This window comes from Lepeophtheirus salmonis, chromosome 10 (genome assembly GCF_016086655.4).
Source record: "Lepeophtheirus salmonis chromosome 10, UVic_Lsal_1.4, whole genome shotgun sequence".
NCBI classification, from domain to species: domain Eukaryota; kingdom Metazoa; phylum Arthropoda; class Copepoda; order Siphonostomatoida; family Caligidae; genus Lepeophtheirus; species Lepeophtheirus salmonis.
In genome coordinates this window covers 20,714,334-20,738,455 of record NC_052140.2, presented here as the reverse complement: position 1 = coordinate 20,738,455, position 24,122 = coordinate 20,714,334, and the positions used below count along the sequence as shown (strand labels likewise).

Sequence of the window (24,122 nt, the reverse complement as noted above, 5' to 3'; positions counted from 1 at the left end):
TTTTTGTTGCCAGAGAATGCTTAGCACACAGGGTACTCAATCCTCATACTTTAATGACATCATTATGAAAAATTTATTTAAAGTTCATGGATTTCAAAATGGAAATATACGGGTTTTTAAAAAAACAAGACACTTTGCAGCATAATGAAAAATAAACCGCATGTATCTCAAGAGCTATTCAACATTCAGAGACAAGTACACGAAAAAAGAATCATTCCTCCTCTGCATTTATGCCTTGTTTCAATATTAAAATAAATAGATCCTGTTTTCCAATTTTAAGGTCAAATATCAAATCGGAACTCATTATAAACCTCTCTAAAAATCAAAAGTTGTATCTTAACTCCATATTAGACCTAACTGGTTTAAATGGGACGATTAATAAATTCCGCCTTTTTTCCTTGTATGACGCAAGGGAAGGAACTAAGTACTTCATAATATTTTGGGCGTTGCATTTCACACATTATGTACGCTTTATTGCGTCTGTTATTGAGCAACAGATAGTCCACCTATAAAAGGATAAGCGCTACATGATTAAACATCAGTTGATCCACAAACCAACAAATCATCACAACAAATATGAAGGTGAACAAGAATATATGAATGGTAATACACCAGAACAAATGATCAAATATTCTTTAACTTTTCAGGTCGCCATTATTGCCCTTGCTCTTTTCGCTGCTGCAGTCTCTGCTACCAGCCCTCCTGCTCCCTATGCACCAGCTCCCGTCTACCCAGACACACCTCCCACCTACCAATACCAATACGCTGTAGCTGATGACTACGCTGGACTTAACTTTGGAGCCAACGAGGGACGTGATGGCTATGCCACATCTGGAGAATACTCCGTTGCTCTCCCTGATGGTCGTATCCAAACCGTCAAATACACCGTCTCCGATGCTCAATCCGGATTTGTTGCGGATGTAACCTACTCTGGTGAGGCTAAATACGAGCCCTACAAGCCTGCTCCTTCTCCACCAGCCTACAGACCCGCTCCTCCAGCTTACAAGCCAGCTCCTCCCCCACCACCAGCATACAAGCCAGCCAAGTAAATGGTTGATAATGAGCTTCTATTTATTAATTATTTATTTATTGATGAATAAAACTGCATAAACCTTTAAAAGATGTGATTTTATTATATAAAAGTGAGGAGTTAGGTTTAATCTGTATTTTGATTTGTTTGTTGTGGGGTAATTTAAGATAATTCAATTTTTATATTTATATTATTTTATATTCAACACTGACTCATTTAAATCCAATTTATTGAACAGCTCATAAATATAATAGTCATTAATGTTGTGTGAAACAACATTAATTCATTCGGGGATATTATATGCTGGATAATTAATAATATGAAAATATTTTGTAATTATTTATCCTATCATAAGTTTTTCCAAAAAATTGAATTTTGTGTGAATATCTGTGGATATTTGAAATGTTTTTCCAAAAAAATTGAGTTTTTGCGACTAGCCATGGTTTTTTGAAATTTTTGTCCAGGAAAATTAATATTTAAAATTTAATTTTTTTATAAAAAACATTAATTTAAAGGAACTTAAATATAGGTAAGCCGATCATTTGGTTAATAGTCATAATTCATTAATATTTTAGAGACAAGTAGATTAATTGTAACTTATATAGGCTTCATATCAAATTGATTTGAATAGTGTGTATTAAATATCTGGTCATATTATCAACTTATTTATACTTAATTTTGGAATTTTTTTAACTAAAGTTTGCACTGATTATTTTATTAAATATTATATTAGAAAATAATAAGATGAATGATAAAAATCAATCAAAATTGAACGTTTTTGACGGCAAATTTTTTGAATTTGTAATAGTTTAGTTTTAGCTATAATATAAATATTAGTTTTCATTTATGACCCTTCGTTTTACTGAATTTTTGTATGATTAGACACTTCTTGTAGGAACCTTATTTAAGATAACTTAATCATATTTTGAATGCTGGATTGTTTTCTATCAATTGTAATCACCTTTGATTTTCATATTTATTTTATTTTGAAATATTACTCTGAAATAAAAATATTCTCTCAAACATAATTTTAAATTGTTCAATGTGCTTTTATCCAGCGGTGTTCCAGGACCGGATTTTTGATGTATAGTGTAAATATAGCGTATTCCATTAATAGAATTGTATACAGGGTGGACAAGGTAAATCCAAAATTATTGTAACGGCTAATTATGAGACTATTATAAGAGATATATTGATTATTTTTTATTCATTTGAATGCCACAATAAATGTAAAATAATTATTTAAACTGAACGCCTTCGTTCTCGATCTGCACACAGCCCCTGAATGCATTGTGCTCCTTTGCTACCTTGTGCAAATCCCGGTTCTTCTTTGTCTTAACAATGGGGCCTTCAAGGGCATCCTCTTCACTCTACCAGAGTAAAAGGGCAAGGGATTTAGCTCCAGCAGCTAGCTGGCCATAAATCCGGCACATTTTTTCGAAGAACTCTTGAAAAATCTTGGCCTTATAAGCCGGTGGCTTTGAGTCTTTCTGGAATGTATATAGCTTCCCATCGGTGATCACATTCATCCATTGGATGACTTAGTCCTTGAGAACGTCCTCGTAGACTTCTTTGTCCACCTCCTGACCCTTTTGGAAGAAGTGGGGGGAGGGGGGAAACATTTCCCTCCATATTGATGATCACCAGGACCATAACCGAAGCCTGATTCTTTGTTTTAATTACTGGTTGGATCCCATCAAGGTCCAGACAGATCCATTTATCGTTTCTACGGTTATGCTTGTCATAGATGGTGAAGATTTTCTCTTCCAAAAAAAACCACCTATGATATTCATTTGATTAATAAGAATCTTGACTTTACTCATTATGTCCCCCTTATTTTGCTCTGTTAGTAGATACCTTGAGGCTCTCACCTAAAACAAGTAACATAGGGCAATCCTGATGGTATATTTGCTCAAGGTGAGGACCTTGTATACAATATAAATTAATCAAAAAGTAATTAGCAATATACTTCTCTACGAAAAAAGTAAATGTTATTCAACATTAACGAAGCAAAGTTAATTTATATGTATTTATGTTTAAACGAAAATAAAACATTTTTGATTGAAGAATTGTAAACAAATAAACAAAATATTTGAGTTGTTTTGCATGTAGCATCAAAATGTGTAGCTAAGGCTTGACCAAGCAGTGCTTTACAGATTAAAATAATCCCTGGCAGTCATTTGTCATAACTAGAGAAGGGATTTGTGTAAAGAAAAAACGAGTTATATCGACTATAAAAGGAAAAACAGATGATGTGCGTGTTCTTAATTCCTTTTTATTCATTATTTATTAAGTTGATGGGGTTTTAACATCTCCTTCTAAAATAAGAATTATTGCCTATCTATGATGTAAATTGATTTAAAACTGTAAAATGAAATAAATACATATGAATTTGAGTATATTATAATATTTTCCCTTTACTAAAAGCCTTTTAAATCTGGAAGGTTCTCTTTTTTCAAATGTTAATTCATTGCCTCCACCCAAAATCATACTATAGGCAGCTGATATTTACGAGGATTTTAATTCAGTAATACCAAATGTCTTGCTCTCACCTTTTCCTTGTGCTATTATACAAATCTCATCTCTGGTACTAACATTATATCAACTTTTTTTTTCTTCAAGTTGTTAATTATAATTCTTTAATTTTTGAGTAGAAAAAAAACGGTGAGTTTTTATGGTGAAGTTTGTCTGTTTGACAATGCCTAATAATTTTGGGAAATTCCAGGTAATACTGCTAGTAGGTCAATAAAAATTCATCGACTATGATCAATGTCAGTTATTATAAAATTTAATATAAAACAAATTATTGCTTAAACATAGAGTAAAGTATAAAAATGTTCTTCTGCTTTATTTTAACTTAATATTCTCCAACAACAAATTACTATTGAATATGAATCAGATCTTGGTTTGCAAACACTCTGTATTCCTGTTCATATTACTACATATTACAAGAAATAACATAGTTCTCAAGATCTATTCCATATTAAGTGTCCACCTAGTTCAAGGAAAAAAACAGTATTTCACTCTGTAACGTATGTTATGTTTCAACATAATACGGCTGTACCATTATAAAGTCAAATATAAAATCGAAATTCATGAATAAACTGTGTTAAAAATCGGAAGTTGTTTCTTAAATCCATATAAGACCTTACTACTTTAAATGGGAAGATTATTGAATGATCCTTTTTTTTATTGGCTGTATGAAACAAACTACATACCACCAATATTTTGGGCGTTGCATTTCACGTACTATGTATGCTTTTTTTTCGTCCGTTATTGAGCAACAGATAGTCCACCTATAAAAGGATACGCGCTACATTATTCAACATCAGTTGATCCACAAACCAACAAATCATCACAACAAATATGAAGGTGAACAAGAATATAGGAATGGTAATACACCAGAACAAATGATCAAATATTCTTTAACTTTTCAGGTCGCCATTATTGCCCTTGCTCTTTTCGCTGCTGCAGTCTCTGCTACCAGCCCTCCTGCTCCCTATGCACCAGCTCCCGTCTACCCAGACACACCTCCCACCTACCAATACCAATACGCTGTAGCTGATGACTACGCTGGACTTAACTTTGGAGCCAACGAGGGACGTGATGGCTATGCCACATCTGGAGAATACTCCGTTGCTCTTCCTGATGGTCGTATCCAAACCGTCAAATACACCGTCTCCGATGCTCAATCTGGATTTGTTGCAGATGTAACCTACTCTGGTGAGGCCAAATACGAGCCCTACAAGCCTGCTCCTTCTCCACCAGCCTACAGACCCGCTCCTCCAGCTTACAAGCCAGCTCCTCCCCCACCACCAGCATACAAGCCAGCCAAGTAAATGGTTGATAATGAGTTTCTATTTATTAATTATTTATTTATTGACGAATAAAACTGCATAAACTATTTTAGAAATCTCTTTCATTCATTTTCAAACACAAATTAGAAACGTGTTGTGTTTTTTTTCAATTAATTAATTAGTTGAAGAATGTATTAATGATTTGATGGGATTGATGTATGGAAGAACTTAATTCTTGGTTATTAATGATAAATCGCTTTCGTATAATGTTGATAATTGTCTTTATAGTAAAATAATGCAGAATTTAGCTCTAAATTTAATAAAATTGAAATCACTTTTTAATCCTTTCACAAACAATTAATTTATTTTCTAACAAATGTTAATTAGAAATTTATATTATAAAACCCATTTTAGGTAAAATCAGTATTTTTGAATAAAGGTTATTAGCAAAAAAAAATCCATAGGCTTCTGCATTTGTTTTTCTATAACGACAGAGTGACACTATTTATCAAAGAAAAAGAGGTTCGAAATGGTTTTTTAAAAAGTACATAAAAATATAAGTTAAGGCGTTCGATGTGGAACCACGTAGCTCAAGGGATACTGTATTTCAATGGAGAAATTAATCTCTGAGCTTTATTCAATACATTGGACTTCAAAGTATTTTTTATTAAATGTTGATTCCTTTTAAATAAATTTTCCAATGTTTCCTGTTAGCTTCACGATACTTTGTAACTACTGGTACATCTCTATCAACCCAAATATTTTTTTTTTTTTACATGGCGACTGGGGATTAGTGTTTTTTAATGTATATTTATATCATCCTTTGTTTCTTAGAGAACTTAAGAATATTTAAGAATTATGTATTTGTATCAAAAGAAGTTATTAAATAATTTGAAAAACCAATTTAATATATTTTATTGGTAAACATTTACTATTATACCGGACCGTTGCGTACCGTAAAGGATGTACCGCAGTTCTTACCGAACTGTGGGTTGAATGTACCATCCCAGTCCTAACTTTTATAATGTTAGAGTCTTTCTTAGTCCTTTTTGCATAAACTATTTGCTGATTTTTTGTTATAATGACGATAAACTTGCTGTCGATTTTCATCGTTAGAAGTCATTGTCACAAAACGGTTGAGGAGGTAAATCCTCCTCAAGTTATGAGATCTGCTCATAAAACTCTCTTAAAAACACACAGTTCCAAAAGATAGGGTTAGAAGTCTCGCCGCCTACATTGCAAAACGTGTAGATACTCCTCTGGTCGTGGAAGAGTTTTACTCCAATCTCCAACGTTCCTTCTTGAGAGTAAGGGATATTTGTACCACTTCTCGGAAGATGTAAAATATTTATTCTTGATCACTTTGATGAGGGTATATGCTCTCGTATTGATGTTTCTTTTTCTCAAATATTTGATAAAAGGAACAATAGTGTATTTTAAAACTCCTCCAGATTTCCACTGTATAAACCGTCGAAGGTTTTATCCTAATCGGATCCTAAAACATATAAAACCGATTTAGATTTAGCTTACATCCCTCTACTATTATTTTTGAACTTACACTGATATATATTCAGCTAGTAATGTTGTTCGGTATGCCGGTATATTGACGCATTTAAAGCGGTACCACATAAAATTTGGATTAGACCTCGTACTTGCAACGTCATTACGTAGTAACAATATTGAACTGCAGATGACATAGTTCACGTGAATTGACATTTTTCAGTTTATTTTTCTAGACAAAAAATTATAGAAACACCGATATTTGAATGATGACAATAGGAGTAACCCAATACCGAAATATTGGTTGATACTTAGTTTAAAATTGTATATTAAGAATGGGCTGAAAAGTACCGTACTGAACAAGGAAAAAATGTTGGTTTTTTTTTTGTTCAAAATTGGTTTTTTTAAAAACTAATATTTAACATTTTTATTCGCTTTATGGAGAGGAGCCCCTGCGGTCGTGTCAGTCCTTATTTATGAGGCTCAGTTCAGTCTGATCAGGTTCGCGAGAAAAAAAAACTCTACAGGATTTTAAACGATAATTATGGCTGAAAACACTATAAAATGTGGAAAATCATAGCTCAAAGCAAAGTTTATGTCACAAGGGTCATTAGAATTTTTAGACAGAAATTCCACCTCGTCTAGGCGCTTAAAATTTGAGATCCTGTTAGGTTTTGATTCGATAGAGGGCGCCCTAATGGCTATTCTTGTACATCTAACAGTCTGAATGTTCATTATGGATTGAAAGTAGATAAAAATATGGTTCCAGCCTCCTACACTGTACGACTACCCCTTATCTTTTACCCCCCGAGAAAGTACCCCTCGCTCCTTTACCCGAGTAAAGCCAGGTAATCCTTCCTAAGTATATTATATTTCCAGATTTAATAAAAAAGATACGCTCCATTCCGTAGATTTGATATCTTAATTCATATTTTTATTAGTTAATTTAAAGTAAGTACCTGTTTTAAAGTATATAGTCAGACACATTAAAGACTCAGTTTTTATTGACTTGCTTAAATGTTCATGAAATGATGTTAAACCATTCCTTTTGCTATGTACGAATATATAATTCCATGTTTCTATTTTTGGATCGTTAATTATATTTGTTGTCGTATACAAAGATTATATTTCTTTATACAATCTAATTAATATGGGTTCTTTATTGGAGTTGTGTCATTTACTAACGAACCAATCAAAAATGTTACATTGCCTACATAGTTATTATTATTATACATGTATATTAGACTCTCATATTTTCGTGTTCATATTTCCGTATCTATGCATGAAAATCTTTTATGTTGGAGACAGCTTTTGCAAAGTAAATAATAGTTTTCTTGGTCAATTTCGACGTGTTCGATTTCCCTTTCAAGTAGTAAAAACGTAAAATATGGCGCGAGTTTCTTCCTTTGAGACCTTCATAGTCGACGCACGATAATTCATGACTGAACTGACTATGAGTAATACTGTTAGAAAAACGTTGATAGTATAGAGTCACACCTTTAAAAACCTTTTTATCGGATGATCCGATATGACAAATAATGAGCAAGATATACTTAGTTAAAAAAAAGAATGTGAAATTACGTTTTCCCCAACTAATTATTAAAATCCTACATTTATGGTCCTGAAGACTGTTGCAGGGATAACTTGGTGCTTTTTGGCAGGAACGTTAATTGCACTCCCAGGAGATGCCTTCATGGACTGTTTCAAGCCTACGATGAATCTGGTACTGGGTTTTTTCATTACTCCAGGAAATGTGGGCTTTTCTCTTATATGCCACTCCTCCTTCAAGGGGCTGTAGACATTATAGACTGTGCTCTTTGGATACCCGAGCATCTTCTTGATGTACGCTGGGCTGTGTACCATGCAATGGTGTTTTTTCAGGTCTCCTTCATCGTAAATACTTGCTTTGAATTCAAAGTTACGCTATTACCTGAAAGCTATGATTCAACCTCTCACTTTAAACTAGAAATAACGGAGTTAAAGGCTTTCTTTATTGTTCACCATGTAGTTCAAGATGCTGCTGATTTATCTGAACGGCCTTGTAATGTAAGACGTATAAATGGGATCAATGATTTGCAGTTTCCTTGTTTTATCAAAGTAGCAGTATTCGTCTCGAATATATTACAAATGTATATAAAGATTTTTATATACCTCACGTTTATACTTCAGTTAGAATGGAGGAGATTCAAATCTGAGTTGTCTGTTAATAAAATATTGATGTGTGATATAAATTATTCAACTTTAAATTAATGCACTCCATGGACTGGCCAGCTGCATAAAGAATTATATGGAGTAAAGCACCGTGTTTGATTGTAATATCACAGTAAATGTTATCCACCAAAATGTAAACAAGAAGCCATTCTATATGAACCTACAAAATAATCAAGAAAGCTGGAAACGATTGTCATTAATGAGGACGTTCTTACCTTTCATGATGTAGATCACATATCTATTCTTTATACTGGGCCTCTGCAGAAATCAGGAAAGTGTCGTCTTCCACTTACTCCTTAGTGAACATTATTGTGATGAAAAAATGAAAGAAACCGAGCAATAACGTGATAGCCCTGATCATTTATAAACTATTTTGCAACTTAGTGGTCATGATGTTTTATTAGATTAGCTACAATTAGCTATGAGAGGGAGGAAGTAAAATCAATTCTTACTCCGTATCTAACAAGGATACAGGACTGTCTCCCCCTCCCACATACAAAAAAAACCCTGCAGATTGACTGGGATACATGCAGGAATGACTAAATGTCGATCCTCAACTCTACTCAGAGTCCAACAGGTGCTTACACTTATAAATATCCTACAAAAACTCAGTGTTACTTCCATCCATTAATGTTTACACAGACACTCGTTGTAACACATAATAGTTAATACTTATATGTTCTCTCCTCAAGAATAAAAATTTGGAAAAAGAAAAAAACCACCAGTCACATTGCCATAATGCTTCATAACAAAATGGGGACACACAGCTCTTAGATAGTGTAGATTTTTGGTGATATTGACATATTTTTTCCCACTATGGTATTGCAATGACGTCACCTTATAAATTTCTGTCATTTCCCATCATACAACTTCTGAATCATTCCCTAAATTTACATTTCTAATTCAATTAAAAATATGAGTTCATAGAGCCGGCGTAGATCTTTATAGAGCAATATTCAAGTATACTCAAGGACCCCCACGGACAAAAAAATTTTTGATTACGCAGTCTTTGTTTTGACACTTGGTTTAGAGCTCTGGAATCTAGAATTCTTAACGGAACAGTACAAAATTTAACCATAGCTGAAGTAAAAATGATGAACAAATGTTGTTTAAATCAGCATTTTTAATTTTTTTTTGTAATTATTCAATACATCACACAGAATAATTTGGGGTCGACGAATAGACAGATGTTGCTTCTTTAGTAGATAAATAATATTGCTCCTCAACAAATCCTCAGGGTAACTCTTCGTTTTTCGTGAGCAAATTCACAAGTAGCTACTCAATAAATACAGTGTGTGCAAGCTATTTAGCACACTCTTTTGGGCAAACGTAGGTACTTAGGGAGCGGATTTTGTTTTTGTTAGATAGCTTCTTCAAACTTGCATCAGTGGAAGTAATGTAATCAATTGAAAAATTCGTCGTTGCAAATATTTGGAAAGAGTACGGATTGGATTCTGCAACGGGGGTGACATCAAAACAATTCCTTGGCCGTGCTAGAGATCAAGATGAATCCCTAGATCGATATAGTTGTCAATGGGATGCCTTACATGGTGCAGAAGGGCTCATCTCCCTGCCAAATCTAAAAAAAAGTCTCAAATTGTTCCAAGGCAATTTTGGTGACTTCATCTCACCGGACTTTTGGCCTCCAAACTTGCCGGATCTGAATCTAAGGGTTTTTTTTTTGTGGGATGTATGATCGAACGACAAACCAACCGAACCCCCTGCAATACTAAGAACGAAATTATCAGTCGGATTAAGAAAAAACTCCAGGATTTGGCAAGGGATTAAGTGGTGAAGGCCTTCTGTCGCTTTCAGCCTCTTATAAGAGACCTTAATTAAGGATTGAGGTGATTTTATTATATAAAAGAAGTCGTAATCCATTAAAATTAGGATGCAATTTAATTTTTTTAGCATGATAACTGGTTGGAAGGAAAATTGCGTTCGAAAAAAATCATATTTGCGGTAAGGTTAGCTTGCTCACCCAATAGTTGTTCTCTCCTCAAGAATAAAATAAGAATAATAACAGCTGAATATTTGTTTTATTATGTTATGAACAAAAAACACGCCGGATTGACATGTATGGTTATGAGCCAGCCAGTACCTAAGTATCTAGAGCGCTCAACTGCTGTACTGTATCTACAAGCGCTCGTCTCTAAACCTCATCTAAAACATTTTCATTATTTTTTATTTCATATGAGTACTTTCTGTTTTTTTTTTTTTTTGTTTAGTTCGTTATTAATAATTGTGTGATACAAAAAAGGCACGATATCATTGTCATGAAATTGGAAGATTTTTCTAAATTATTGAATTTTTTTTTTTTTGTTGATTTATTAACAATAATTTCCCATAAAAGTTGGAAATAATTTCTAGTAAGTCATTCTTGTGTTAAAGTTTTTTAAACTGATGCTTATAACACTAATATGTATAAAGGAATTAGAGTCCATAATTAGTTGACTGAGTAACCTCATACTAAGTGCTTCTTCTCCTTTAAAGAATAGCCCATCACTTCAAAAAATGTATTAATTACATCAATTAATAGCTGATGTGCTTTCCAAGAAGCACTATACATACGTTCATGTCAACAATCAAAGTGTTTACTTTATTATTATATATTGAGATGTAGAGTTAGAGTTGTAGAAAATATGACCAGCCGGTATGCTGGTTTTTTTTTGGGGGGGGATAATTAACATTGTAACCCTTTCAAGGTTTTTAGGAAAAAACTGTAAAATACTTAGTAGTTTTTATGTAGGACAATAGTAGGCGGGCTGGACAGTCGGCAATGGAGATTAGTCATCGATGACTTCTGATGGATGGGAGACGGATATGAATAATTTATTGTGTTTATAACTTAGGAAATAGAAAAAGATGAGTAAAACCATGATTTACTTTTCTTTGGTAAGGTATCAATATTATCCAGGGATCGAGATTCCATTCCTACTCACTACTCACTATTAAGATTGATCCTGATGTCATTTTTAATCGATAAACACCATAAATCATGCATATCCGTCTCCAATCGACCATCCATTACTATTCATCTCCAGTGTCAAGTGCCCAGGCCTCCCTCTAGAGGCATACACATGAAAAGACAGGGAATTAATTTACTTGAAATTAAATTACCGATCACGAAAAATAAGTCCACCATTCAAATTACATACTTTTCGTTAGCAGTCGGTAATTTACAAAATCCACAATGGATCGATCAAATACTTATTTTCTCCAATATTTGTAGTACATACGAACTATTGTTATGCAATTTACAAAATTACTTACAATTTCAGTGAAGTCTTACAATTCCTGAAGGGTACCAAGTTAACATATATTTCTTACAATAAAAGATGAAATTAAAAATAAATATTCATTTCTAGGTATGTTGTTGAAGCTTCATTGTACCACATTTTTTGTCATCTTTATAAACTGTTTTTAAAGGAAATCATAAAAGGATGTATTTAATCTTTCAAATGAACGAACAAAGTTTCAAATAAAATAAAATGTCTCGTAGTTGTAAATCTAGGGGTATAATTAATTTAATAGCTCTGTACTCATCGATACATACGAAATGAAATGATACTTGAGCCAATTTAATCATAATCAATATGACCCTTAACAAATTTCACAACTAAATTCTGCTTTATTTCACTATAAGGACGATTATCAGTGTTATACGAAAACGATTCATCATTAATGACCACGAATTAAATTCTTCCATAGATCAATCCCTTCAAATCATTAATATATTCGTTTTGTTAATAAAAAAAAACAACACATTTCTAATTTGTGTTTGAAAATGAATGAAAGAGATTTTAAAATAGTTTATGCAGTTTTATTTGTCAATAAATAAATAATTTATAAATAGAAGTTCATTATCAACCATTTACTTGGCTGGTTTGTATGCTGGTGGTGGGGGAGGAGCTGGCTTGTAAGCTGGAGGAGCGGGTCTGTAGGCTGGTGGAGAAGGAGCAGGCTTGTAGGGCTCGTATTTAGCCTCACCAGAGTAGGTTACATCAGCAACAAATCCGGATTGAGCATCGGAGACGGTGTATTTGACGGTTTGGATACGACCATCAGGAAGAGCAACGGAGTATTCTCCAGATGTGGCATAGCCATCACGTCCCTCGTTGGCTCCAAAGTTAAGCCCAGCGTAGTCATCAGCTACAGCGTATTGGTATTGGTAGGTGGGAGGTGTGTCTGGGTAGACGGGAGCTGGTGCATAGGGAGCAGGAGGGCTGGTAGCAGAGACTGCAGCAGCGAAAAGAGCAAGGGCAATAATGGCGACCTGAAAAGTTAAAGAATATTTGATCATTTGTTCTGGTGTATTACCATTCATATATTCTTGTTCACCTTCATATTTGTTGTGATGATTTGTTGGTTTGTGGATCAACTGATGTTGAATAATGTAGCGCTTATCCTTTTATAGGTGGACTATCTGTTGCTCAATAACAGACGCAATTAAGCGTACATAATGTGTGAAATGCAACGCCCAAAATATTTTAAGGTATCTATTTCCTTTAGTATTGCGCCATACATGAAAAGTAGAATTAAATTTCCTCTATGTATGTTATTCAAAGTATTAATATTATACTAAGATATTGATTGATGAAGAAAATCATTATTAGAGATCTCAGAATCAAGTAGGGTAGAGGGGGACAGTTACAACATACGTTTTTCAGAAATCAAAAAAATAAGCCAACTGCTCATTTATTGACTAAAATAATGTATACTGTTTCTAAGATATAGGAGGGTGGTCTGAAAGTTTCCGACCTCAACGTTAATACGGTAGCACTCATAAATAAAAGCTTGTTCATCTATGTAACATCTGTTGACAGTTACTCACTTAAGTTTCAGTCATTTTGGAAGCGTATTTGTGGTACAGCAGTCGTCTGGGTGAGTTGGCGTGAGTGTTTTTGTGAAGACGGATACAGTCGCGGTTTGAGCTGTCATATATTTTTTTTTTTCTGAAAGTGTAACCTTTATATAGATTAAAACAATAATACTTGTATCGAGGGTTGTTGTGTTAAAATTTGACGCGCCTAAGTCAATCCAACTCTGATTAATGGAAGCAAAAACAAAGAGTGTATCGTGAACAATTATTTTGTAGAGGACTATTTGGAGGGCTTACAGCATACCTCGGAGAAGTTTGTAGTATTTATAAAGAGACTATATTAAAAATAAAAATTCAGAAAACATTTCTTGGATCTTTGTTATGTCAGAAACTTTTCAGACCACCCTCGTATAACAATAAGTTTTGACAACTTTTCTTCGACCAAAAAAACAACAACAAACATTGACATGTAATTTTATGAAAATTCAAAACTAACTCATTAGAAATACTACTACCAATTATTAAAAAAAAAGGTCAGTGACATAGAGTATATTGCATTTTTCCTTCTATGAAGAACACTCATGGAAGGGAGAGTTTGTAACCAAGAAAAAAATAATAATAAAATAAATAAAGATTTTATGCTTTTTACTAGAAATGCAGTTTACAATTTTTTTCCCCAAAAATTTTAATTTCTCTAATTTGTTTTTTCAAAATATTTAATTTTTAGGGAATAACTATGAAATTTTTCTAAGAAAAATGTAATATTTAAAAATTTTTATTTGAAAATTTAACTGCGTATATTTAAAAAATGTAATATTTTAATTTAAAAAAACAGCTTATATAAAATATTTTAAATTGGTTTTCCAAATAATTTAAATCTTGTGAATAGCTGTAGATTTTGGAATTTTTTTTCCAAATTTTATATTTGAAATTAAATTTTGGAAATTTTTTTATGTAAAATTAATTTTTTTTTTTCAAAATTTTATCTTTTTTTCAAAAAAATCCACGCAACCAAGCTTGTACCCCTCCCCCCAAAAAAAAAAAAATGAATAATCATAGAAACTCTCTTGTATATTGTTTATTTGTCTTCACAGTAAGCATGTTCGTCAGTCATGTCAGAACCGTGAAAAGGGGTTAAGTCAGTGTATGGATAAATAATGCAACATAGATTTTTTAAAGGTATAATTCTGTGGGGCTACAGGATGAGTTAGATTTTTTTTATTAATTTGAATAATGTTAATATTACCCAAGAGACGTAAAGAAATCAATATTTAGTAAAAACACTTTGAAGTACATCTTCGTTAAATATATTTCTTTCTCTAAAAGACATGGCTTTTTATAATATAAATTTCTATTTTTCCTCAATAAACATTTGTTACAAAATAAATTTATTGTTTTTGAAGTGATTAAAAAGTGATTTCAATTTGATTAAATTAACAACTAAATTCTGCATTATTTTACTATAAGGACGGTTATCAACATTATACGAAAGCGATTCATCATTAATAACCAAGAATTAAGTGCTTCTATTGATCAATCCCATCAAATCATTAATACAGTCTTAAAGTAATTAATTAATTGAAAAAAAAAACCCAACACATTTCTAATTTGTGTTTGAAAATGAATGAAAGAGATTTTAAAATAGTTTATGCAGTTTTATTTGTAAATAAATAAATAATTAATAAATAGAAGCTCATTATCAACCATTTACTTGGCTGGCTTGTATGCTGGTGGTGGGGGAGGAGCTGGCTTGTAAGCTGGAGGAGCGGGTCTGTAGGCTGGTGGAGAAGGAGCAGGCTTGTAGGGCTCGTATTTAGCCTCACCAGAGTAGGTTACATCCGCAACAAATCCAGATTGAGCATCGGAGACGGTGTATTTGACGGTTTGGATACGACCATCAGGAAGAGCAACGGAGTATTCTCCAGATGTGGCATAGCCATCACGTCCCTCGTTGGCTCCAAAGTTAAGTCCAGCGTAGTCATCAGCTACAGCGTATTGGTATTGGTAGGTGGGAGGTGTGTCTGGGTAGACGGGAGCTGGTGCATAGGGAGCAGGAGGGCTGGTAGCAGAGACTGCAGCAGCGAAAAGAGCAAGGGCAATAACGGCGACCTGAAAAGTTAAAGATTCATTGATAATTTGTTCTGGTTTATTGCAATTAATATATTGTGTTTCACCTTCATGTTTGTTGTGAATATTTGTTTGTTTGTGGATCAACTGATGTTGAATAACGTAGCGCTCATCTTTTTATAGGTGAACTACCTGTTGCTCAGTAATGGACGCAATAAAGCGTACGCAGTAGGTTAAATACAACGCCCGAAATATTTTGAGGTATCGATTTCCTTTCGGATTGAGTCATGCATGCAATAAATAAAAGTAGAATTAAATCATCTTCATATCTTTTAATGAAATAATATGAAGATATTTATTTTTATGTAAAATCTGTATTAGTGCTTTCAGAATCAAGTAAGTTAGATTGAGGATAGTTTCAGCGTAGACTTTTTTCATAAATAGAAATAGCTACAATTACATAATTTACATTAGTACTACAAATATCTTTGATTAAAATTATGTATTCAGATAATACATTTTAAGTTAATAAGTAAACATTAATCACCTTTAAAGGTCTACTGATTTATTGCTTAAAAATAATAGTTATTTTCATTTTCTGTATTTCTAAATCAAGTTCATTGTTCCCCGGCTTTAGAAACAGTTGTAACATTGTTTGAGTGTGTAGTGAATTGCAATTTTTTGAAGAATTACTGACTGGTATGTAAAATGATTCAAACTATGGAAAACGAATGGAATGACGTAGTTCAATGGACAACGAACTCGGCATAAATTATTCTCTTGTACTCAATGTGCAGTGATGAAAATCTTGTGTGACATAGACATAATGCACATGGACTTCAAAGACAATTCCTAAGACAGATCTAGTAATTGTAATACCATAATGTGTATTCGTTCTAAATCAGTGCAACTCCATCTGACTAATTAAAGTAAAATTAAAAAAGGCTGTAAAAAGATTCAAACAATAGAAAACATATTTTGGTAATTTATGTTAAGTAAAATCGGACCCAGGTAATTGAACCAAAACCAAAAAGTCTAGAAACTGAACAAAGAAGATTTAACCCTTTCACATTCTGTAGGACCAGATGTCTAATATATTAAATACTTTTACCTGCTCTAGCTTTTAAACTGATTTTTTTAAGCTAAGATGTCAAACTAATTGATCAAAAGTGAATTTTGAATATTTTATAAGTTACTGAATATCATATTTTGTAATATTAAAAATAAATTATTTAATAATCAAATAGGTATATGCTTATTTGAATATCAACACACCTATTTTTTAAAATTTTGTTTAGTTCAAGTTATTAACATTTGATTTTTTTTGGACACAGATGTCCATTTGGGTGTGGAGAGATGAATAATTTCGGTCAATGTATAAACTGTTAATTTAAAGGGTCATTCATCTCCCTCAAAAATAGCACCATCTTGGATTTTTTTCCCTCAAATTTGGTACATATTTTGATATTAGATACATATTAAAAATCCAAAATTTCAACCTTTTTGTCCTCTGGTTCAACATTAAGAGGACTCTATATATTTTACCTTGATGCCGTCTACCCTATTCTTAAACCGCTGTATTTTGAATGTTTTTGAAGGTATCAATCTACCTTGAAAACCACTTAATACATAGATAATGTTTCTTTTTTTGTAGTATTTTATTGTGTAAGCCAACAAAAGGATTTTTTAATCAAATGTTGTCAGGAAGTCAACATTTTGACCTCAAAAATATCAAACATGTACATTTTGAATTGGAAACAAATTTTTATATTTTAATTTGTAAATCATATTATATATATATACAATAAGTTTTAGAGATGTTTTCGATTCCACATATAACATATACCGATAAAAATGTTTGCGTTGGTAGAGCAAACTTTTCAATATATATACTCAATATTACAGTGTTTTGTTTTTAGAATGAATTAATTAAGTTGAACCGAATACATTTCTAAAAGATTATAAGAATTTGAGGGAAATTGAAAAAGGAAATGTTTAATTTTTTATGTCATTTTTCTTTTATATGTGCTGATTATGTATAAATATATGTGATGGAATACAAAAACAAAAAAATGTATTTTCAAACTAATGATGATCTTACATGTGATCAAATCTGTACTCTTCTTGATAAAGTGTATGGTGATAATTTGGTAAATTAGTCAGATATAAATTTATTGTTGTATTCTGAAAAAACTTTTGTTATATTTGAGTCCAAAATACTTTTTTTTTAAATTTTAGAGTCAATACCCTGACAAATATTGTAATTGACTTTTTTCTCAATACATACCCAAGGATTAATATTTTGAATCAGTTATGAGAAAGCCAATGAAGTGTTCTTTCCTTCAAATTGTAATGATGTGATCCATATAAACGATGCTAATATTGCCATAAACGGTTTGTTATAAACCATTCAATATATTAAAAGCCTTAAAAATTTAATCCATTTTTTTTCAGTCCTTCACAGGTAATAAGTGACTCTACCTATGTATGATAAAAGAAAGTATTTTTTTATTACCAATTTTGGTCTAAAAAGTGTAAATATTGAATTTTGTATCTGTTTATAGAATTTTTAGTAATATTAGAAAAAAAATTGCAAAAACTCATAGCAATTCCAAAAGTGAAAATCATAAAAGTTATAAGAGTTTTTCATTAAGAGCACTTCAACTTTTTTTATATAAGTAAAGCAAAGATTAAGGACCACCACGAGAAAGTTTACAGAAGTACGATCGCTGAACCTAATTTCCCCCTTTTTTTCCATTAAATTGAGCGATAAAGCAAGAATTTTACAAGCTATATTTTGTCTGAGTTCTTGTAACGTCGATAGCTTATTGATGCACACCAATAACTTCACGTGACCCCAAAGAAAATAATATAAACGCATTAAATCGCATGATCTAGGCGGCCAATCAACTGGTACACTTATCAAAACTACAGCACTATTCAATCGTAAAAAAAATCTTAGAATGGTTCTAAGTAACGAAATTAAAAAAACTTAGAAATTCTAACTTAAAACTTTTTTGATAAATTATGTAAATATTAATTTTCCTGATTCAATTGTGTTCAATAAAAACCCATATTTAAAGATCGAACATTTTCAATCAAGGAATCAGACACTTTTCGATAAATTATGTTGTATAAAATAATATAAGTATAAAAATTGAATTATCATTTTTTATTAATCAATAAATAAATAATTAATAAATAGAAGCTCATTATCAACCATTTACTTGGCTGGCTTGTATGCTGGTGGTGGGGGAGGAGCTGGCTTGTAAGCTGGAGGAGCGGGTCTGTAGGCTGGTGGAGAAGGAGCAGGCTTGTAGGGCTCGTATTTAGCCTCACCAGAGTAGGTTACATCCGCAACAAATCCGGATTGAGCATCGGAGACGGTGTATTTGACGGTTTGGATACGACCATCAGGAGAGCAACAGAGTATTCTCCAGATGTGGCATAGCCATCACGTCCCTCGTTGGCTCCAAAGTTAAGTCCAGCGTAGTCATCAGCTACAGCGTATTGGTATTGGTAGGTGGGAGGTGTGTCTGGGTAGACGGGAGCTGGTGCATAGGGAGCAGGAGGGCTGGTAGCAGAGACTGCAGCAGCGAAAAGAGCGAGGGCAATAACGGCGACCTGAAAAGTTAAAGGTTCATTGGTATTTTGTTCTAGTTTATAACAATAAATATATTGTGTTTCACCTTCATATTTGTTGTGATGATTTGTTTATTTGTGGATCAACTGATGTTGAATATTGATACGCGTATCCTTTTATAGGTGGACTATCTGTTGCTTAAAAACGGACGCAAAAAAAAGCGTATGGTATTTTTTAGTGGGAACGCCCAGTAAAAGATGATGATGTTTAACAATTTTAAGTATGAATGAGTATACTTACATATAAAAAAAACTACATAAATACAATTATTCCGTTAGAAGTATTAATGTTATTCTTGTTCAACAATAAAAAATTTACAAGTCAAAATCATTTCTGGGTTTTGAATTAAGTAGTTACTTTTGTGGTTTAGCTTATGGAAATGTATTTTTATTGACCCATTATGTATTAATTCAAGACTTTTATACGTACAAGTACGATTATATCGGTCTTAAATTTAGTCCAACTCCAGGCCCACCATAATATTTTCCGTGGCCCTATGCAAATTCAGATCATTACAAAAGCACGAATTATAAAAAAATAAATAAAGGTTTTTCTTAAGCCTCCTTTGATACTGAGATCCCAAGTTAACCATTTTGGATTGAGATGCGTATCTTCATCAGGTATTTGATTGCCTCCATATCGTTTGATATCATAATTCGTTCAACAGAAATTAAAAACTATCAAATTTCTAACTATAAAATTATCTCTATGAAAATTATAACACCTCTCATGTTAGATCATTTGTTTGTGGACAACCAGTCCACTTGTATAAGCCGTGGGCCAGGGTGTACTATAGTATATTAGAAAGGTCCTTGATACTCAGGATAGTGGCAATAGGTTTAGATTCCGTTTAGGAACCAGCTGTTCACCTGCACAACTTGTAGGCCAAAGTATATTTTGCAAAATAAAATGGAGTCTCTCCTAGTAATTTCTTATCTTATAATGCTTTGATTGTTCGAATACAATACAAATTTCTATGAAAATGTACGAGATTATCAAATTGCTTGCAATAAATTTGTATCATAATCAAATCTTGAATGATCAAAGGGGTTCCAATGTATTGGTTAACAATCAAATTACCCACAATTACTTTACCTGAGAATGTATGTAAATGATCGTGAAATGACCCCTCTATTAGAAATTTTATAAGGTTGCCCTGTAATAATCCACATTGCCGTAACACATGCATACAATATAGAGGGGCAAAAGTTATGATTAAATTACGAAAAATTTGATTTTTATTGAAACAACTCTAAACCAATTATTGATATGTTTAAATGCTCTATTTAGCTATACTTTTTTTTATTCAATATGTCCTCCTGTACAAGGAATAAAAGCGTGGCCAATCTAGCGAACAAATATGCAGCTCTTGACGATGAATACTGTGTCCATCCCGTACCAGAATCTATGATGGCCGCTTAGAGGAGATCCAAATTTGGATGAGAAGTATGGCAGGTATTCTTCTTCAAGACACCCCAAACTTGGAACTTGGAGATGACGTATAGGTATTTTTTGCAGCATGCTAGACGTAACTGTCTATAACACTTTTGATCTAGGCTTCTAAATCAATCAACAAACATTGGAATGAAAGATAAAATCATAGTTAATACTCCCTAATTTATTAATACCAACATATATGTATGAAATAACTTGTGTAGATGACAAGTCCTTTGAAATTCGCAAAGAAAATTCCAAAAACATATTTACCACAAATTTGTAGAAAAAGTAGTAAATATCATTAAATTTTATTTACAAATCCAATATTCCATTGGAAATCCATATTTTTGCACCTGAAAAAAACAAAACTGCCTGTTTACAATTTATTTTTTACTTTTTGATTAATAAATCAAACCCTATCTGGTCTTCTTGAGCTCTGAAAAACAATCTGTGTGTTCTGGGTATAGAATAAGCCCCATATATAACCTCTTCCCACGAATTGGAACCCGTTTTAGCCTATCATACTTCAAAAGAGGCACCCATGCAAAGTTTCAGCCTCCTAGGCCCACAGTGTGGCTACCCATAAAAGACACACACCCATAGGCAGAGTTTGAACTTTATTTATGTATGATTAGAGAGATAAGGACAGCTGTTAACTGTTGTTGTCCTCAAAATCAATTCATATGATCGTATAATAAAAAGTGATGAGCCTTTTTACCTCTAGTTCGACAATAAAGTTAACATAATTAGGATTATCCTATTTACATATCAAAAATCGACGGTAATATAGAGTACATTTATTCCGAAATTAGCAATACCTACGTACACATTTTCGTATTTAGTATTTAAGTGGCATCGAATGCAATCTCTAAAAACATATATGTTTGATTTTTTTGAGGTCAAAATATTGAGCTTATTGGTAAATACATATTTTGTTGGCCACAAAATACAAAAAAAGAACAAACCAATTATCTATTAATTGGTTTTAAAAGTAGATCAATATCTTCAAAAACATTCAAAATACACCAATTTAAAAATAAGGTAAACGACGCAGAGGCCCAAACATTGGAAGCCTCTAAATCCTGAACCAGAAAACAAAAAAGCATGGAATTTTTTGGAATTTTTGATTTATTAAATAATATTAAAATATGGGCCAAATTTGAAAAAAAAATTGTTTTTTAATGATTGATTTGGCTGGGAGTTTTCCTAATTCATAATAGAAAATTATTTTCGCATGCTATTTTGTATTATTTAAATCACTCTTGCCTTGCCATGGCACAATTCGTTTTGATAATAGTTTATTTTGAACACTTTAAATTTTAAATAAAAAAATATTCAGGGAGAGTAGCTAAAAACTTGATTAGTTCTTAAAACTTAATGGTTAAAGTATCCATTTTATCAAAACACAGTGATTTTTTTCAATAAAATATCATTCAAATATTAATAAACAGATATTGAAACTCAATTACGTCAATGATGATGTTACTTTCTGGATTTGTGTAAACTGTTTCCATTGATGTAAAAATTGTCCAAATCTTTAATAGAACTTTGTCCCCCCCCCCCTAAAAATGTGTATGATTTTTTTTTTTAAAAATCATATCAAAGTAATTACAATTTTGAACGAAAATCCGGAATAAAGAGAAAATCTTAATATATTTCTTTACTTTATATAAAGGGAGCGGGGATCAAATTGTCGTCAAAATATTTTTCTACAAAAAACAACACAAAATATACATTTTTTAACTTTTTTATTGAAAATCAAAACTATGACGAGCATATGGGTATAGAGTAGCCATTCATTCGATATAATCACCGTTGGCATCAATAACGGCCTCAATCTGCCCTCTGAGCCGGCCGCAAGCTCTTTTGACCATCTCATTGTCCATGTTGCCGAATACCTCCTTGATGGAGTCCATCAGACTGGCCTTGGTGCTATGGGGATGTCTGTTGGTATGTCTCTCGACATAGTCCCAGACAAAATAGTCCAAAGGATTAAGGTTAGGAGAGTTAGGAGACCACAAATCCTTGGTTACGACGTCATAACAGTTCTCGGTTAACCACTGCATGGAGATTTTGGACACATGTCAGGGTGCTGAGTCCTTTTGCCACACGCAGGGCCTGTCTCCGGCATTCATGGACTCTTCTTCACCTTGTCGACAAAGTCGGTGTCCCTGACCTTCCTGTCGGCGCCCTCCTCCTTGGGTGCCCTCTTTATGGTGGCATTCACATCCCAGGTGTCCTCTAGCTTCTTACAGATACACTGAACAGTCCGTAAATTCACTCCTAAGGTTGAAGCAATCGTAGAATTGGAGATTTCACTTCCATTATTAACCAATGCCATGACCACGGCGTACCTCGAAAGCTCCTTGTTCCACTCATAGCTCTTTATCTCCTCATATGATGACGGCATGATGCTAACTGAACTACGTATCGTCAGCTGACAAGAATAGCTTTCCTATTTGGTAACCAGTTTTTTATTTGATAATGTCGTCTTCAAGTTATCAAGGTTTAAAGTAGGCGACAATTTGATCCCCGTTCCCTGTATAAGAACAGGTCAATATTTAATATGTATATTTGTGTCAATGATATGCTTTGTATTGAAATTACTGGGATGAGTTACAAAACTAAAAAATTGTAAATATAGCTTATGACAGGGGTCGGCAACTTATGGCACGTGTGCCACTGCTGGCATGTGGAGGCATATTCACTATCACGCTCAAATTAAAACATGTTCATGTAGTTTGTGGGTTTGTTTTTTACCATTATTGTTGATAATGGCACACTCATTGAGTAAAAATGTTGAAGTGGGCACTCCATGTCTCAAAGGTTACCTACCCCTTGTTTTATAACCTTCATTTGATTGAACGTACATATATTGGCCCCGATAGGGCCTTTCAAATAAAATATGCCAATTTTTCATCGGTTGATTATAAAGGGCTACACATACCCCAATTAAGTAGACCGTTGAACAATTTACGGAAAACTCAATAGGAAACAATGTATCTACTAAAAGGATTAAATTTACATATTGATACCCTATCCGCATTTCCTACTCTCAGCCACAATTAATGATGAAATATTGTATTATTTATGAAGTACCTGTGTATGCAATAGTCACACATATACAGGGTGTGTATTAGCAAATCGGTGCATTTTTCAAAAATATTTAAATTGTTACTGAGGCAACATTTTTTGGCAAATTTACTTGAATTGTAAATGAGAAAACTCATAGCCTCCAGCATCAACCACGGCCAGGATCCAGGGCCGGAAGGAGGAGCAAGCGTTGATGAGGTATTTCATCTGTATATCCTCCATTGTTTCTTTGATAGAGGCAATCCAAGAGTCTTTGATGACATGTTATGTTCGATTTGTTTTAGATTCAACGTAGACCAAGACAAAATAATCCATCGAATTCTAGTATACATTTAAAATATAAAGCCGTATTCTAGTTTTGTCTCGATGCTTATTTGTTCGGTCCAGTCATTCTCAGGACCGGTCCTATCAGTAGTCCATAGGACTACTTATCAATTGAAATCTGTCTTTGGGATCGGTCCTAAACTATCGGCCTATTGAATTTTTCATAAAATATCGATTGTTTATTAATCTAAATAAGAT

At 32.9% G+C, this 24,122-nt stretch overlaps 3 protein-coding genes across 3 annotated transcripts; 2 read left to right on the top strand and 1 right to left on the bottom strand.

Annotated features, from left to right (window-relative positions):
• The first annotated feature begins 451 nt into the window (after positions 1-451).
• On the top strand, positions 452-1,120 carry LOC121125655 (uncharacterized). The gene is made up of 2 exons (XM_040720851.2): positions 452-582; positions 648-1,120. The coding sequence occupies exons 1-2, from the start codon at positions 577-579 to the stop codon at positions 1,047-1,049; spliced, it is 408 nt and encodes a 135-aa protein (XP_040576785.1). The 5' UTR covers positions 452-576; the 3' UTR covers positions 1,050-1,120.
• A 3,182-nt stretch (positions 1,121-4,302) lies between these two features.
• LOC121125224 (uncharacterized) lies at positions 4,303-4,934 on the top strand. The gene is made up of 2 exons (XM_040720365.2): positions 4,303-4,402; positions 4,468-4,934. The coding sequence occupies exons 1-2, from the start codon at positions 4,397-4,399 to the stop codon at positions 4,867-4,869; spliced, it is 408 nt and encodes a 135-aa protein (XP_040576299.1). The 5' UTR covers positions 4,303-4,396; the 3' UTR covers positions 4,870-4,934.
• A 7,412-nt stretch (positions 4,935-12,346) lies between these two features.
• Positions 12,347-12,929, bottom strand: LOC121125233 (uncharacterized). Its single transcript, XM_040720378.2, has 2 exons — positions 12,880-12,929; positions 12,347-12,814 (listed from the first exon to the last, which is right to left on the bottom strand). Exons 1-2 carry the CDS (start codon positions 12,883-12,885, stop codon positions 12,413-12,415), a joined length of 408 nt encoding a protein of 135 aa, XP_040576312.1. The 5' UTR covers positions 12,886-12,929; the 3' UTR covers positions 12,347-12,412.
• Between the last annotated feature and the right edge of the window lie 11,193 nt (positions 12,930-24,122).